Genomic DNA, 17865 nt, shown 5'->3' on the forward strand with positions numbered 1-17865 from the left:
TATATATATATATATATATATATATATATATAACCATAGGCAACATGGAACCAACACAAATCCTTATGACTGTAGGATAGATCAATATGTAAAAACAGAGAAGTATGAAATCTTATACGTACCTCACTCCGATGGGCCATTACACTTTGGATAGGCTTGGTGATGGATGGAGATCGTAGATCCCATATGTGCAAATATCGGTCATCACCAACTGAACCAAATAAGTATTCATGCCTCAAATGCCATGCTACATCTTCTACAACTCCTTCGTGAATCTTTTAACCATAAAAAAAGACGTGGAAATTAGAAAACAACAAGAAGCTTCTTGTTCCAAGCTAATTGGTGTAGGCTGAAAATGAAAATTGATACATACTATAAAAAGGTGAAAATTGATACATACTATACATACATAAACCACTTCGGAATTAGGCAGGTGGTTATAATTGTAAGATAAACTGCTCATTTTCAATTTCAGATAAGCTAGTGAAATATGACTTCACATACATAACTCTTCGATATTCTTAAATGAAAATAGCTTTTTTTCAAATTTTTATCCCTTGATATGAAAAGTTAAAAACATATTAAGATTTTTTCTTTATTATTTAATTTTGATTTATCTGCACAATGGAAAGAATGTTGTAAGGCCTCTTAGCAGTCTAAATTATAAATTATAAAGGATCTCTCTCCTCCAAGTATTTAGCACATGCACACAGAGACACATCTCAGAAGCTTGTTCTTTCAGTCTCTTTCAAAAGAAATACGACGAGGATGGGAGCAAAACAAGACCAACCGGGTCAGAACCATTTCAACAGCCAAAACAGCAACATAAATAAACTGTCTCAAGACGGAATAAGCATCAATGTGGAGTCCTAGCTCTAAATAAATCCATCTTATTGCACACGAAGGAACAATCAATGGCATACCTTGAATATTTGCATAGCATCAATGGTCTTATTCTTCGAGCTTGCATGAATGTCCCACAAGCAAATTTGGGCGTCATCAGAACCACTCAGCAAATGGCCCTGTTTGAATTTACTCCATGATAAACCATATCCCTCAGTGCTGTGACCCCTCAATCTCAAATCAGGACTGCACTCTCCATCGAGAGGAGGCTTAGATGGGTGTTTTGTATAATCAAAAACATATACTTCTGCGTTGATCGTCTTGGTGGCTATAACGGAAGGATTTTGAGGCATATAACGAGCTCTGTTCACCTCTCCATCATGATTTATCTGCTGAATTATTTGTACCTACAAGAAAAACCACATCAAGATATAACGCATGGAATTGTGCTCACATGCATGGGAGATATATGCAGACAAAGGCATAAAACATAATTGTGTTCAAGACTAAAAATAGAGCCAATTCAAACTCAAAGGAAAAAAGAACTACCAATTAAACAGGAATAAGGAAGGGGTCGGTGACAATAGGAACCTGTCAAGAGTTAGAATATAAGTACGAGAAATAAAGTGCAACAATTGAGATACTGTTTGATCATAATAGCCAAAGCAGAAATAAATATATACTTGAATATTTTTAGTTTTCTACTTTTCTAGCTCAGCAAAGAGTTTTATCTAATTAAATTTAGTTCATCTACTTTAACTATCTATGAAGTAACCACAACTATAAATGACAATGAACACTTGTTAACTGCACTGCACCAGAAAATACTGCCGTTATTGTGTTTTTCGCCTTATTTGCACTGTGTGGGTTTTCCCTTTTTGCCTTTTTCCCATGTTCTCATTGTACCTTATTGTTACTTTTTCTTACTTTCTTTCTCGTGGCTCGCTCACCTCATGCTAGCATTTATTCTTTCTAACTGTTTGCGCACACTCTTGAACAAGCCTGGGGTCTTCATGGAAACAACCACTTTACTCTTTTAGGGTAGAGGTCAGGTTTGCATACATCTCACCCTCCCCAGACCCAACTTTCGAGTGGGATTTACTGGGTCAGTTTGGTTTGGTTTTAAGATGTAGACGAGAAAACTTCCCTTAACTAAAAGGTAGACAAAACCAATGCTGAAGCAAGAACTTCCTTTGAAAGAAAAGAAGTGATACAAGGCTATGAACATTACCATGACAAGTACATCTTCCATGACATCCCTAATTAGCCACAAAATAATCTTTTGGGAAATTCTACTGCTGATTCTATCTTTTTCCTAGCTCCATCTTCCATCTCATTTCCCATATTTATGGTGATTGTGATGGACAACAAGCCTAGTTTCAATTCTGGAGTACCCTTCACCTCTAAAAAATGGAAGTTAAAATTTGGATTTAGATGGATGACATTTGAGAGGCAGTGGATACAGTTTATGTATCAAGAAAAACAAGGGGGCTATCTTTGGGCAAGGGGTAAGCATTCATAATAAGGATAAGAAGATTAAATACTGAAAATAGTGTTAGAATAAGAAAAGGCATGGTATGATTGAGCATGTAACTTATTGGCCCATCTCCATCTCTCTTCCTCAAACGTATTATTTTAAGCATATTACATTAAATACCAAAATCCATCTTTTAATAATATATGTGCAAGTTATCAAAAACAAATGTCAATCGCCTCGTTAGATAACCTTAACATATGCATATGAGCAACTAAATAGAAGGAAAATTTTATCCACATAATTAGCCTAAGAATGTGCTTTTTGCCTTCTAGGTTGTCATCTCAATCAGTAATTGATTTACTCTTTCCATTTTTTACTGTAAGGAGTACATTTATGTAAAGTAAATTCTCTTACGTCTGAACAACTAGGAGTCCATAAATACACTTATATTAGAAGTTGAAATAACATACAGGTTATGCGGATAAAGTTAGGCTGTCCTTAACTTTTAGCCTGCCAATAACTAAAAATAGATAATATTAGATAAACTTTCACTTAGAGTTAGCACTATCTTTTGGAGTTGATGAAGTACTACAGAACAACTTTTACACCTGTTTTTCTCAAATTTCAACATTCGTGGTCGTGAATTAACTAATGAAGTGTCACCAAGAGAAAGGTAGAGTGACATCAGAATAACCAAAAATTCCATACCCAATCAAATGACGCCAATAGTTCTCATCTTTGCCTTGCAACTTATGGTACTTAATCTTCATAATCTTGTTATCCAGATAAAACACAAGCCCCTTAGCCAAAAAGATCCATCCCTTATCCATTGCTCCAATCTTAATTTTCTTCCCTCTTCCATTCACAATCCTGAACTGGCATTTATTGAGATAAAGTGCTCCGCTTTATAGCACGTCCTTGACCTCCTCACAATCACCATGTTATATTGCAAAATGGAAGAGCATGATACCAGGGAACAAAACGCATGAAGTTTAGCCATAAGATAAAAGGTGTACAAGGTTTGGAAGCAAAACACTACTTATACATGATTTATGTCTCTCTCGTGACAGAGTCCGGAATAAGTTTTGCATAATATAATCATTGGAACCTTCACTACTGATGAGAAACCTAATCTTCTTACGCTTGCTCAGATCAAGTTCCCTCTGAAGACGACTGCATGAATGAGAAGTATGGCAGTCACAGATGCAATGCTGATCATTCTATTTATTTACTGATACGAGCAGCAAGGTTTCATATGCCTCACACTATAACAAGTTTTCTTCAAAATATGTCGTTATGTAGCATTTGGAGGTCCAACTCCCTTGGCACTTTGAAAACATTTCTAGAGTTTTTAGAGCTTTAGACTTTATTGTTATCATTGCTTTGATCAAGCAGATCAGACATATTTTATCTAGAGTAATTCTGTTGTGCTGGTGCAACCCAGATTTATTGTTGGCTAAAACTATATGGTAACTCACACTTAGAATAGGGTAATGGGGATGGTTAGGATCGCAAGTGCTAATTGCTAGCAAAGAGTTGTCATGAATTGGCAACCCATAAATTACTAGGAGTATCACTTAATACTAATCTGGGCTCTATTAACAATTTGCTCTGCAATCCAATTCTTATTGTCCTTGCTCTCACATACGAGGCACTATAGGATGCAATGTTAATCCATTTATGAAAAAACGGGTAAATATGGGTTAAGTTTAATTGCTAACAGGTCAAATGGGTAAAATAAAGAAATGTAGCTACAACCGGAAATGACTGTCTAAAAGTTGCCAGAACATACTCAAGTGTTACAACTTACTAAAAAATTTATTCAAAAAAATTGGATCACTATTTCAATAGTAGTATATAAATGATACTTAATATACTAATTAGTTATGACATCTAAAAAAAAGCATTGACGGGTGAACCCAACCTGTTCTGGCATCAATGGAGGACCCGTGAAATTTCTGAGTGGGTGCACCTTTAAGGTGGATCAAAGGCCTGCAAAGTCGCGGTTTCACCCCTGTGAAAAGTCAATGCAGTTTGACCTGAGGGAAGTCAATTGTGTTGATTTGGGGAAAAAAATACATTTTCCCGAATGGAATCGACCCTTTTCCGACGTGCTTTTAACTGAATTCCACCGGTTTGGGGGACTTTTCGATTTTCAGGTTGATTTCGTAAATTTCCCAATATTTAGGATTTGATTCTCATTACGCTTTGCATTTTTGTCTAGGTTTCCGATTTTGATTCCTTATGCATAATGCATTTAGGACTTCTAAAATACATTTTCCTTAACATCAACAAGATCTTTCTCACAAACAAAAAGAAGACAATAACTAGGGTTTCAGAAAATTAAATCCTAAAAATAGGTCCCTTATTTCTTAAGAGTCACTTTTTTGTCTGCCTTTTTTTAAATTTCAAAGACTTTGAGAACAATTTAAAATACCGTCCCTTTTTTTGTTTTATTAAAATCTTTAATTCGGTCACTTAACTTCCTAAAACTTCGTTCTTTCACAAAAATATAAGAAGCCAAATTTTAAAAAACGAAAACTGGATATTAGCTAGAAGCAGGAATAGAATCCGTGACCTTTCAAAGTGCAAGCATTAACCTGGCCATCTCAACCCCTTAAGAGTTTTATTATAAATTTGGTTCTAGAACATTTATGGTCACCCCTCAAAAGTTAAGCAGATGCACCTTTCAGACCCTAAACAGTTTTCTATTGCGATTAATTGAGTGAGCGGTAGCACCTTAGTCCCCGTTCTGACCGGTTATCCAACCTGTCTGACCAATCCATTTTCCCCCCTATACAAAGCACCACCATCAAGGAACCCAGACACTATTTTATGAATAACGAAAAGAATAACAACTAAAATCACCTTGATCCCATGTTCAAGCTAAAAACCCCTAAAAGATCTTGTTTGCCAATTAAACAATTTTGCATGAGAGGGAGTATGCTAAAAAATTGTTTTAAGATACGAATGTGTTGAAGAAAGTCATTCATGACTGGAAGAAAAGTAACCTATGGTTCACCTCTTTATATTTTCTTTTAGGTCTCACCATCGACCATCGACGGCGACCAGCGACGGCGAGTTCCAATCGGCGTTCTTCTCTTCTCCACTGTTCCAATCGACGGTACCGAACTCTTCTCTCCATATCCAATCGACTGTTGCTTCTCGACTGGTAAGTCGTTCGATGGGGTTTTCAATGCAGGATAGATCGTTAACTCATGGGACTGTGATGGTCCGCATGAGAGTTTGCTGTAAGAGCAACACCGGTCTTGCCGGGCGTTTACACCATCGAAGCAATTTTAGTCCATTTCTTCAGCATTGGATTAGTCTAAATATGAACTCGGGTATTCTTTAACTAAGCACAAAGAATTCATTTCTTATCAGTCATAAACTTGTTTGATTTTCAATTTGCCACTACAGAATCCGACTGACATAGACAAGATAAAGGAAACGTTGGAGCCTGATGCAACTAGTGGTGGTGGATTACAGTTGCCTGGGAAAGATAGGGTTGTCTTCAGACCGCCCGAGAGGAAATCATTACTAGGTCAGTATGCTAAGAACCAGATATCTTCGATTTAGCATCTTAAGGTTTAAGTATTTTTGCATCAATAATAAGTCCATTGTGTCTTGTGTTAGATTGAACCAATAATTAGTCCATTGTGTCTTGAATGCATTTCGTAGTGAAAAAACACTAAACAACTCACTGGGGGTAAATTGCTCATTTTAACCAGTTATGTCCTGTCATGTCCTGTTTTACCAAACGCTGAACAGCTGTCCTGTCCCGTCCTGTTCTGTCCTGTCCAGTCCTGTCTGCGCACCAAACGCACCCTTTGTTTAATTTCTACCCTTCCCCAACTTGTTAGGGAGAAAATGCTTAATCTTGTTGGAGTTTCCAATCGTTCTTCTCATGCAACATCAATTAACTATAAATTGATAAAGCACCCAAATGTTTCATCACTACAAAGATACTACAGCCCTAACATTAATTTCATGAGGTTAGTGAGAGAACTACCATTCAAATCACAATCAATCTTTCATGTCGAGCCAAGCCTTAACAAAAGTCATATTTTTTGCTTAACAGTTGCCAAAACCAGCCTTTGTTCTCTTGCAACATCAACAAACTTTTTAAACTTCTGGAGACAAAACAAGAAAATGTTTTTAAACTTGTGGGTCACTTAGTGGACCGCTAAAGGCATGATTTGCCTCTCCTATGATGCTCTAGGGCGGGTGTTGTGGTTCAGCTTGCAGGTTGCCGGTTACAAACCCTTTTTCCACAAACATCAGTTTTACCAGCTACCCAAGAAAATGGGAAGTCTAATGGCAATTAGTGCTCTAATTAGTTCAACCGTATAAGGCATTAAGTACTTTCGTGAACCATATATCTGCAGCTACCTTTATCCTCAATTCTTGTGCATAAACAATTAACAATACCATACTAAACAAACAAAGACGTAATCATTTTGGTAAGCGCACACACCCATAACACTAGTTTCGTGTGATTTTAGAAGAGAATTGCATGCAGATCATAATTAACACTTCATCTGAACCACGAAACCAAGAAAGAATTCAGAAATTTGGCTTAATAGTTATAAAAGCACCAAGTCTTCCTGCTCATTGATCATCAATTAACCAGGCAATTCAGAATATAAACAAATACAGCATCAAAACAATTATATTAACACATACACAAGTTAAACCCTAACTGAATTTCACGAAATAATCAAATAGGACTTCAACTTAAATCTCAAAATCAACTCATTACTTGCAAGTAAAACCCTAGAAAATTTCACAAACACCAATATCTCTTCTGATGAGATCATAATTAACAACTCAAGGAAAATCATGTACACACACACACGCAAACACACAAACCTTGCCATTGGCGCATCCAAATCCCCCAACATCAGAGCGTTCATCGTAACGACGAGTATCATTTTCAGCATCTTCGATGGGCAACTGAACCTGAGCGATCATGAGGTAATTAGGCTCGTCGTCGGAGGTGTGGGTCCCAAGAATCAACTTCTGTACGGTATAGTCTTTACCGGCAGGCTCTTCACGGTCAGGGAGCCATTCAACGGTAAGCGAGGGCCACTCAAGCGCATGTGTGATGACCAGATCATACAAAAAGGGTGTGTTCTTCTTCCAAATTTTGTATTCTTCGTTGATGAGTCGCTCCTCAATTTCCCTTCTCATATCATCTTCAGTCCTCCCCATAATCTGCTTGAAAGTGGAGCAGGAGCAGATTCTGTGGGTTATGAGTCTAAAATTGACGTTGGAAACTTGTGAAAATTTGGAGGGAATTAGAATGGAGGGGAGGTAGAAGGGGGGTGGTAGGCCAGTGGATGAGATTGTTGGTCATGCACCTTCACAACGGAGTTTTGTCTTCTTTCGATTCAACCAGGGTTTAATCGAATCCATTTTTTTATTTTTTTTATTTTTATTTTTTTGTCGGAGGGCTATTTTATTTAAAATGAATAAAATAAATATATTTTATTCTCTATTTTATTTCAACATATTTTTTATATTATATAAAGAATTTTATAATATTTTATATGAATAGAGAGAAATTATTTTTTTTATTATCAAAAATAATTTGATCATTATTATTTTATGTAAAGTTTTTCTAAAAAGGGTATTAGGGTAATGGAGTTACCACGTATAATATAACGATATATATTTTGATTTTATTGTTTTTGTTTTATTTTTTGTGTTTATCGGTATTATATTATGGTTTCATGTGATTTTGAAAAAACAATAATGTTTTTATTTTTAAATAAAATGATTTGAATGAAATATATTTCGATATTAATATGAAATTAACTATTTAAAAATTTTCGTTCTTTTGTGTAATTTTCTTTAATTTAATTTTTTATTATAATTTATTTTTTATTTAATAATATAATTTTTTATAAGGATAATAATTTTTTATTTTGTTAGAATTTTATTATTATCTTCAGTATATTTTAGATTTTTTATATTAAAATAAGATGTTTATTTTGTATTTGATTATTTTTATCTACAGTTAGTTACACGAATTCAAACATGAAACTTTAATAAGTAATACTTATACACAATTCACTTGTAATCTTGAATTTTAAGTAATACGCATCAACAAAGAGTATTTCATTCATAAAATAATGGTTTTAAGAGTTTTTTTATCAAATATTTTATCAACATAATTCCGGTGAAAATCCCAAAAATATAAAATATTTTAACTTTGAGAATAGATATTTTTTATTGATATTAACTTTTAATTCATTATTTTTAAAAAAATATAAAGAGAACCTGTTGGAGATATTCTAATCAAACATTTATTGCTTTTTACCGGATAAAATATGTTTATCCAATCTAAGATGATTGTCTTTATCAGAATCTTAATGTGTCATTTTCCTAATCGATAATCTTACCCGAGGGGTCGTATGCCATTCTTTTGATGAGAAATAAAAATGAATATCGAAAATTCGAGTGTGTCGAAGCTGAAGCAGCTATTTGATTTCTAAAAAAGATTAACTCACCCTTACCGAATAAGATATGTTTTTATTGTTAAAGACTTATGATGCCTCTTATTGTCTTACCAGATAAAAGTTTACTTGGTTTTGTTTTGATAAACTGCCTTTACATGTCTGGTTTGTGAATTTAAACCATAATAAATTGTATAAGAACGAGACAAAAACTAAATGATTACTAAACTACCCTTATTTAATATAACTCGAATATGGTATTGTTTAATATCACCATCGCCCATCGCCACCACTACTACCTACCAGTAATCAAAACATATTACCTCCACCTTCTCCTCCACCACCTTCACAACCACTGTCATCCACTGGCCACCATTACTACCGTCATTGGGCACATCCACTATAACCACCACCACATCAGCCATAACTACCTCTTCCACTGTGACTATCCACCATCTTCACATCATCCGCCAATTCATAAGGATCTTCCAAACAAAATAAAACATAGTTTTTTTATTATTGCTTGCCAAAGCGTCAAAATTTCGTACCTCCCTTTAAAGGACGTAAAAAAATATGGTTAAGTGAGGAACAATTTAATCATTTACCAAGAGAGTTGAACCAGTAAACAAGTAAGAGATAGAAAAATAAAATATGTACAACTTATTAAAGCTTCATGTTTGAATTTGTGTAACTAACTACGGATGAACATAATTAAATTTTGAATAAGTATCTCATTTTAAATATAAAAGATTTAAAATATATTTAGGATAATCGTTAAATTTAAAATACTAAATATTATCTTTATAAAAAATATATTATTAAATTATATTAAATCTAAAATAAATTATAATAAAAAATAGAATTAAAGAAATTACACAAAACAAAAACTTTTGAATATTTAATTTGATATAAAAATCGACATATCTTTTTCAAAATTTTATGATACTTTCAAATTTATATTTTATTCAAAAATATAAAAACATTGTCGTTTTTTCTGTACCATATAATCGTATTATAAGATCGACGGAGATAAAATAAAACGAAACATTAAAATCGAGATGTATCTCGCTGCATTGTATAAATACCTTTCTAGTATTAAAAATAGACAAAAGCGATCCTTAATTTAATAAAGTTAACAAATATTTTAATTTAAAAAAATCATAATCAAAATAAATTAAATACCACATAAACTGAATCCACAAGAACACTGTAAAAAAATATCAGAATACAAATAACAAATCACAGTTCACAAATGAATTTTAAGATTAAAAAAGAAATCACTGAGCAGACGGGGTATAAAATGCCCAATGGATATGCCACCGCACTAAGGGTCCCTAATTCCAAAATTTGAAGGCGGGAAAAATCCCATTTTGACGATTATGAGAGGCCCCACCGGACGCCGCCCTCCGACGGAGCGCTTTGTCCCCGACCACCGCTTCACCACTCCAACACCTGTAGATCCATGGCAGTTCAACGGGGGCGGTGGGGGAGGAAACCGCCGAGATTCGGACGCTAGTTTCTGCAGTAGCCGTCCCTCTTCTTCCTTCTCTGCTGGCGCCAATAACCACCGTTCGGCCACCGCCGTCTCAATTACCGACCGATCCTACCAAAGCCACGCTGTTTCTACCATCAACTCCTACCTCTCCGCATGTTCCTTCCCGATCTCTTTCAAACTTAAACCTCTTCCGTCTAACAAAGACATCACCGAAACCCTAAAATTCGTTCTCACGCGCCTTGAATATCCGCCTAGTAATAAGTTCGAAGACGATTTGTTCATAGTTCTGAAATACTCGAATTGCCCGATCAAGATGAACAAGTCAGCCTTGAAAGCGCCTGGAACACCTCACTCATTTCCTAGTGTTTTAGCCGTGCTTCATTGGCTTGTACAGATTGCAATGTATAACGAACACCTTGTAAATTCCACTCAATCACAGTCGATTTCTGGAGATAGTATGTTCTCTTATACCCTGAATACCTACCTGCATTACATAAGGGGAGATGATGATGCAGTGGAAAGGGAAGATGACAATTTCATGGAGAAGTTACAACAGGTATTAATGTCTTCATTTTGAAATAGTATAACTAAAAAGTGATTTATTTAGGTTGATTTTAGTTCATAAAATGTTGATAATAGGAAAAAAGTTCCATGGAGGAGAATGTAAAGGTCAAATCAGAAATTGCTAAGGATTTGGAGGCAAAACTGGAGGCTATGAAGTCTGGGCCATCGCCGAGGGAAGCAAAGGAGGAGGAAAAGACTATGTTAGAAAAGGATATCAAGAAGTTCAATGAATTGATTGAGCAGTTGCGTGCACATGAGGTGAATGTGGAGAAGCTAATAGAAGAAAAAGAGAAGGAATTGGGGATAAAAATTGAGGAGAAGAATAGGATCTGTCAGGAGAATGAGGAATTAAAGAAGAAAGTGGAGGAGCAGGCTATCAATATGAGGGATGCAGATCGGATGAAGAGGGAGTTACAATCGGTGGAGAGAGATATAGGAGAGGCTGAGATTGCGAGGAACAAATGGGAGGAGAAGTGTTGGGATCTTAATGCTCTCATCGGGACAAAGTTTAAGGAGCTGGAGGCACTTCAGATTGAATGCAACCAGGCTCTCCGGAGGTACCCTCTGCGCTCTGTGAATTGTTTTTTATAACTACTTGTGATATTTAGTACAAATGCTTATAGAATTCGTCATTTCTTTTATTGCTGACATCTTACAATTTGATCTACATGCAAATCCACGCATTTTTTTATTAGATGCATGAGGTAGAATGGTGCATCGTTATGCTGGTTTATGATTGATTCTGTTGTTTTGACATGGAATCATGTATGATGTGAGAATTTCTCATCACTTGCCTAAATTTTTTTTTTTGAACATTTAGTGGGCACAAGATTTTGTTGTACTTTGTTTCCTTTTTTTACCTGGCATTGTCATTGTCTAAAAGCCAAGGCTATCTGCTATTTTGATGCACACAACATGAACATGATAATATTTGAGCTCACATCACTATTGATTTTTCTTGGTTTCCTTGTTGAATCTTAGGTTGAAACTAGGAAATGATTTTCAGTATGAGTTGAATGCCAAAGGTTCAACACCTGCTGAGGTGCTTGGCATGGATTATAAATCAACACTGAAGCCTGCACTCAGTTCCTCCAGTGATGAAGTAAAGAGAACTTCAATGGAAAATCTGGAAAGTTTGATATCTCTTCAGCAACTATCCCATGACATTACTGCAAAGATTGATGCAAAAAGAAATCGTATTGCTGTACTTCAATCACGGATTGATGAAGTAAGTCCCAACTATGTCTCTTTGCAGTATCAAAATGATAGATTTACAAGTTTATTAAAGTTGCCCTATCTTAGACTCTTTTATCGACCGTGCAAATTTAAAAAATGCATCTCCATTTTAAGGGAAAAAAGGAACAAGTTTCATCCATCTAAAGAATTTTAAAGTTTTGAATCAGAGGCAGTATTGTGCTAGACTCGCATGCAAAGCACCTGAAGGACTATGTTTTAGATATTATAAGCATGACTGCTAGTTGGTTGGGTAAGATAGAAATACAGCTATCAAAACAGACACTTTATATGAAAATTCTCATATCTGCAATAGTGCACTCATTGTGGGATGCTGTGAGCATCTTTTGTTGTTAGTATGACTCATGGTTTGGACATTTGCATGAGTATTTATATCGCTGTCCTTACTTGTTATTAGGTTGTGTCAATGACACTCTTTTCTTATGGTACTTATGGTCCAACCCTCTAAATTGATCTAGCTCAAGAAACCATGAATGAGGTCGTGTAGTACACATCTCACAGGTTAAAAGATGTGCCAAGGTAGTATAATTGATGTTAGGCATAACCACAATATTTGCATACCGTGGATAGTTACCAACATCATTGACTTCACAACAGTTAGTACCATCAATGTCTAATCATTTCAAAATTCACATATCAACTACTCTATTATAGTCCTAAAAGCTAGTTTTTATCATACTATTAAGAGTTAGGTTGTATCAAGACACAATTTTAAAAATTATAGTAACCAAGAAGACTAAACGAAGAGGCTTCTTGTCAAATAGTTTTAGGACAATAATTAGATGCAACACATGAAACAATATTTTAAATGGAAATAGTTCTTGATGAACAAAACACTTTCCGGTAAACTTCTAAATGGCACCATGACTATTTTTTTTTAACTTCTATTTCTCATATGATATGTGCACACGAACATCTGAAATTGTAAGCAATGCCATAAAGTCAAAGTTTACATAACTACAAAGGTTTTTCTGCACATTGTTATGCTTGTGGCTCATCTCATTTAGTGGTAATGGTTTTATGTTTGTCATCATCTGAACTGTGGTTAAGCCGATGAGGATTAAGATTATAAATGGTTGTAGTTCTTCATTTCTTCCAATGCTAATGGTTCTATGCATAAACATTTTTAAGATGATAAGGGTTTCAAATTGGCAATTAGTATTTTGAAGGGGACATCTAATTATGATACAAAAACTTCTCTAGTGGACAAAATTTCAAAATACCAATGGATATCAAGTGCTTTGACCTCTACAAGAATATTTACTTGTTGGAATAACAATATGAAATGGCGACAATGAGAGTACTTGGTACATAACTGCAACATTCCAAGGACGAACATCAAGTTAACAACATGGCATCTTAATAAAAATATCCTTGCAATCAGTAGAACATTAGGAGTACATGTAACAATTTTCACCAAAATTTAGCAAAGAAGCGACACTAGTGATAGACATGACTTGTAAGTTTGATCAGTGACCCGACAAGTAATCAGGCTTATACATATCTCATTAGAATACATATCTTGTGTCGTTGATACTGATCAAAAGCACATCATAGGCTGACACATGTTTCAAGAACAATGTAAAACTCATGACCTACAACTTCATAGCATAATGCATCACCAAACAATCAACTAGCACCGTCTTTAGCTCAAGTTCCGTGCTAGTAACACCATATATTAAATAACTGTTTTGCCTTGAATTATTAACCCACACATATTACCACATCTCTTACATACTAATATATGTCTAATATAAAGAACTAGAATCCCTAGTTCATCAAGCAAAGAGCTATGGTTGTACAAGTTGTCAGATTTGCTTCTCCTAGTTGAGAGGAGAATGGTTGACTTGTATTTTTGTACTTGGTGATGGTGGGATAAGCATTAAAATTTCATCAGGATCAGTGTACTAAGTTCTACGTAAGAAATATCTTTAAGAATCACCAAGACATTCCAATCTCGAACATGGATTATGATCTAAAACAAATCTAGCCAAGTAGCCATAGGCTATTGTTCTAATTAACAAACATGTTTAAATAAATCAACTTAAAATTCCAAAGTCTTGACTTTGTGGATTACTTCAAAATAGTTACTCATTCTTAAAGATATGGCAACAAGAATCGACCTTGACTATCAATATGTAAGATCATCTACCCACCTAAATGTTCATAAGTTTGTACTTTTTCTCATCATACCACCATAACACACTAGATATGTTTAAAAATCTTGTAAAATCGGTGCTTTGCTACGATAGCCTGAATGTTGTTTTAGCCTCATGTAGAGATCCATGTTGGACAGTAGGCCAGCATGCCTGCTGCCAATTGGCCATGGTGCTTCCTGTTGCAGTGTTGCTACTGAATTGTTTTGTAGGTCTTCTTAACTATGCTGTTAATTGCGGCGCTATTGCGCTGCAATAGCGGATATCAGACTAAGGCAAAATAGCGGTAGTCAAATATTGGTGAAAATTGCGGTTCCGATATTAGCGGCGCAATTGACCGATATTTGAGGTGAAATTGCAGACCGATATTGCGATATTCTAGCTTGGGCCTCTTTTGAACTATGTTGCTATTTTTCCCCTGTTTTGGCCTTTTATTTGAGTTTTTGACTTGGGCTTCTATTAGATTTGGGCCCTTATTTAAATTTTAATCCATTAACATTATCACTTTATCAACATCGAGTTTAGAAACTTTAAATTAAGAGGTTAGGTTTTCAATTTCTTTCCATTATCGTCCCATCCTCACTGAATTCGACGACAGACACCCACTGAAACTATATATATGCATACACACACACACTCTTAATTATATATATGTATTATATGTATATGATATGTTTATGTATTCATACATATATATAATTCTAAGAAATATTATATGAACCGCTATTTTTGGACCGCTATACCACCCCTATAACTGTTATTTCAAATATAGCTCCTGACCGCAATTTTGTGTTTTGACTGCTATGACAGCATAGCTTCTTAACTTGATATCCAACTACAGTGATATCTAGGGATCTTAAACATGTCTATATCACCTTACATAGCACACTTTAATACATCTCCAAAATCCCTGTTATATAAGTTCATTTAGATTGTGGGTGATGATTATTAATTGATATGTGAGGTCTGACTGGGCAGATGTCAGTGGGGATTTCTTGTTCTTCTGTCCTACAACTCTTAATGCCCTTACATCACAAAGTATATAAAACTACACCGAACCATCAAACAAGTAAAACTGAATCATGGAACACCGAAACCAGTGGATGATTGCATATCCCAGGGATGAATGAGCATTTAGAATGATTGGGACATGAATCTATAATAAAATTAACCTAAAACATGTTTTGAATTGTTTTATCATCTCGAAACTATTTTAAGCAAGGACCAGATTGTTGTTTGTTTTCCTAAAGTCTTTGAGAAAGCCAATTATAGTAAATTTGGCTTGAATTTGATGATTTACTCAATTCATTTATTAATATTTTTATTAATGGTGATGGTTTGATCAGATGGAAAGTCACTTAAGCGTGATAAAGAATGAAACACAAGATTACACGTCCAGGTGCGCCATGGAGGCTAGGCAGTTGGTTCAGAACTTCGAAGCCGAGTCTCATAATATGGATGTTGTTGAAAAAGAAGCTCTTGAACTTGTTGAGGTAAGCTCCAGTTTTTCCGTCTTTGCTTTGGAACAGTTTCTTTAGAGTAAGGGTCTGTTTGTTAGCAGCTTGTTCTGTCAGTTAGGCATGACTGTTTGATGGTGGCTTAATAATATAGAGAGTGGCCTATATTGTAAAATTCTAGGGGGAGCTTTATGTAGAAAGTCAAGTTTTTTCCAAACTTGCCCCTCCCAAAATCACATTCCTTCCATCTATGAAAAAACCCTCACGAACAAAAACCTTCCTAATCCATACAGACAGATAAATCCACACACATACGTCTTTATTCATACAGGACTTGAAGGAAAACCAACCAAGCTTGGTATGCAAGATAGAATGTAACAAGATTTTGTTGTGCCACCAAATTAGGTGGAACAAAAATCAAAGGCAAAATTTGCAACTTAGGGAACCACATAAGTCAAATTAAAACCCTAAAACCTTTCACAATAGTTTCACCCATTGTCTGTCTAGTCCTGCCTGCATACCAAACGTGCATTTAGGTTGATGATTATACTTGTTAATAAAATCAAAATAAATGTAACGTTTGAAATAAGCAATTCAGTTTTGAGGTAAGCATGGGTTATTATTGTTTTGTGAAGAACTCGAAAGCAAGGCTGCAGGAGACAAAGAAGAGAAGCGAAGAAGAGGTGGAGATGTGCGGTGTGGAGCTGTTGGCACTGATAGATTCAGTGTCAAAGTACAAAGAGCTGATTCGTATCAAAATATCCGAGATGAAAAGAGAGGTGTCGGAAACTGCTGGTGCAATTGCACAAATTCACAAGGCATCCATAACTTCGAATCTGAAAACTTGATCGATCATTTGTAGGTATGTATTATTACTTACGATTATGATGGCAGTGTAAATAAAAACATGCTTGTGTGTGCCCTTCACTTTGTGAAAATCATGGGTTTTCTTAATAATCAACACTCTGAACCAGGGTTGTTTGCAAGTCGAGTCGAGTTTCAGACTTATCGAGCTTTCAATATTTTTCCAATGTTTGAGCTCGAACTCGAGATTGATTAGCTCGTTTATTGGCTTGATCTCAATAATTTTTATATTTTGATTATATGATTTAAGAACATGTTTGGCTCGAAACATGGCTTGACTTGAAAATTTTAATCGAGCTTTTGAACAAGTTGAGTCGAACATCGGTGTTATGGAGCTTGGTTTGTTAAAATAAAACGAGTTTTATTGTGTTCAAGATTGACTCAGACTCAATAATTAGCAAGTCCGAAAGCTTGTTAAAAGCTTGATTTATTAACACCTGTACCGTAAACGTTGGACAATTAAACACAAAGAAGAATAAAATCAATAACATAGCATTACAGAAATTTGATTCTAGCTTATCACTACCACCAACTAGTTACGTACAAAATAGGGAAATCAATTAAAATAGCTATTTTCAGATGATTTTATTTCTTAGTCATTTCTCTCTTTTAAAATCTGTAAGTGGCAGGTCTACAATTTATGAAGGGGCTAAAGTGACAAAAAAGTTTTTGAACCAAGTTCGTGAGTACAAGGACCAAATCTGTAAATTCATCTCAACGGACCTGTATCAATTTTACAAATTTGGTCCCTGCACTCGGGGTTCAAAAACTTCTTTTTTTACACTTTGACCTTTAGTGACGTTTTAGTGATTTTTACAAAAGAATTGACTAAAAAACTTAACCGCAACCCGAAAATGAACATTTTAATTAATTTCCCCACAAAATAAGGTACAACTTAATGTAATAAATACATAATATTCACAATTGAACGAATCTAATACATTGATATGTTGCTAGTAGCAAATACTCACAATTTATAATATTATTTTGTCTTGAACCATTTCTCTTTCGTATATGTTGGAAACTCTTCTGACTTTTCAAGAGCTAAATAATTGACTCGGATTCCATATTTTTTTTACAGGTAGTGATGTCAACGGTTTGAACATTTAACAAGTTGTTGGAGCTCGAACTTAGTAATTCTTGATCACTTAGTTATTTTCAAACATGAATATCATGTAATGAACTACACAATAATCCAACTCCTAACCGTTGGTGGTAAGATTTTGGGTTTGCTACTTAGTAGTCACATATCTTAATTCCTTTATAACCACAAAAAAAAAAATGTGTCTTAACC

At 34.9% G+C, this 17865-nt stretch overlaps 2 protein-coding genes across 2 annotated transcripts in view; one reads left to right on the plus strand and one right to left on the minus strand.

Moving 5' to 3' along the window:
• Positions 1-7651, minus strand: part of LOC112500091 (WD-40 repeat-containing protein MSI1-like) — a 15863-nt gene extending 8212 nt beyond the window's left edge. The window contains exons 1-3 of the mRNA XM_025103378.1: positions 7193-7651; positions 924-1250; positions 123-275 (exon numbers count right to left, since the gene is read on the minus strand). Coding sequence (XP_024959146.1) covers positions 123-275; positions 924-1250; positions 7193-7534 — 822 coding nt within the window. The 5' untranslated portion in view covers positions 7535-7651. The remainder of the gene's footprint in view (positions 1-122; positions 276-923; positions 1251-7192) is intronic.
• Positions 7652-10129: 2478 nt separating this feature from the next.
• LOC112501295 (kinetochore protein NDC80 homolog) lies at positions 10130-17787 on the plus strand. Its single transcript, XM_025105007.1, has 6 exons — positions 10130-10832; positions 10916-11397; positions 11822-12068; positions 15597-15743; positions 16343-16569; positions 17653-17787. Exons 1-5 carry the CDS (start codon positions 10161-10163, stop codon positions 16553-16555), a joined length of 1761 nt encoding a protein of 586 aa, XP_024960775.1. The 5' UTR covers positions 10130-10160; the 3' UTR covers positions 16556-16569; positions 17653-17787.
• Positions 17788-17865: the final 78 nt, after the last annotated feature.

Source organism: Cynara cardunculus (assembly GCF_001531365.2).
Source record: "Cynara cardunculus var. scolymus isolate 2C chromosome LG 17, CcrdV1, whole genome shotgun sequence".
Classification (NCBI taxonomy): domain Eukaryota; kingdom Viridiplantae; phylum Streptophyta; class Magnoliopsida; order Asterales; family Asteraceae; genus Cynara; species Cynara cardunculus.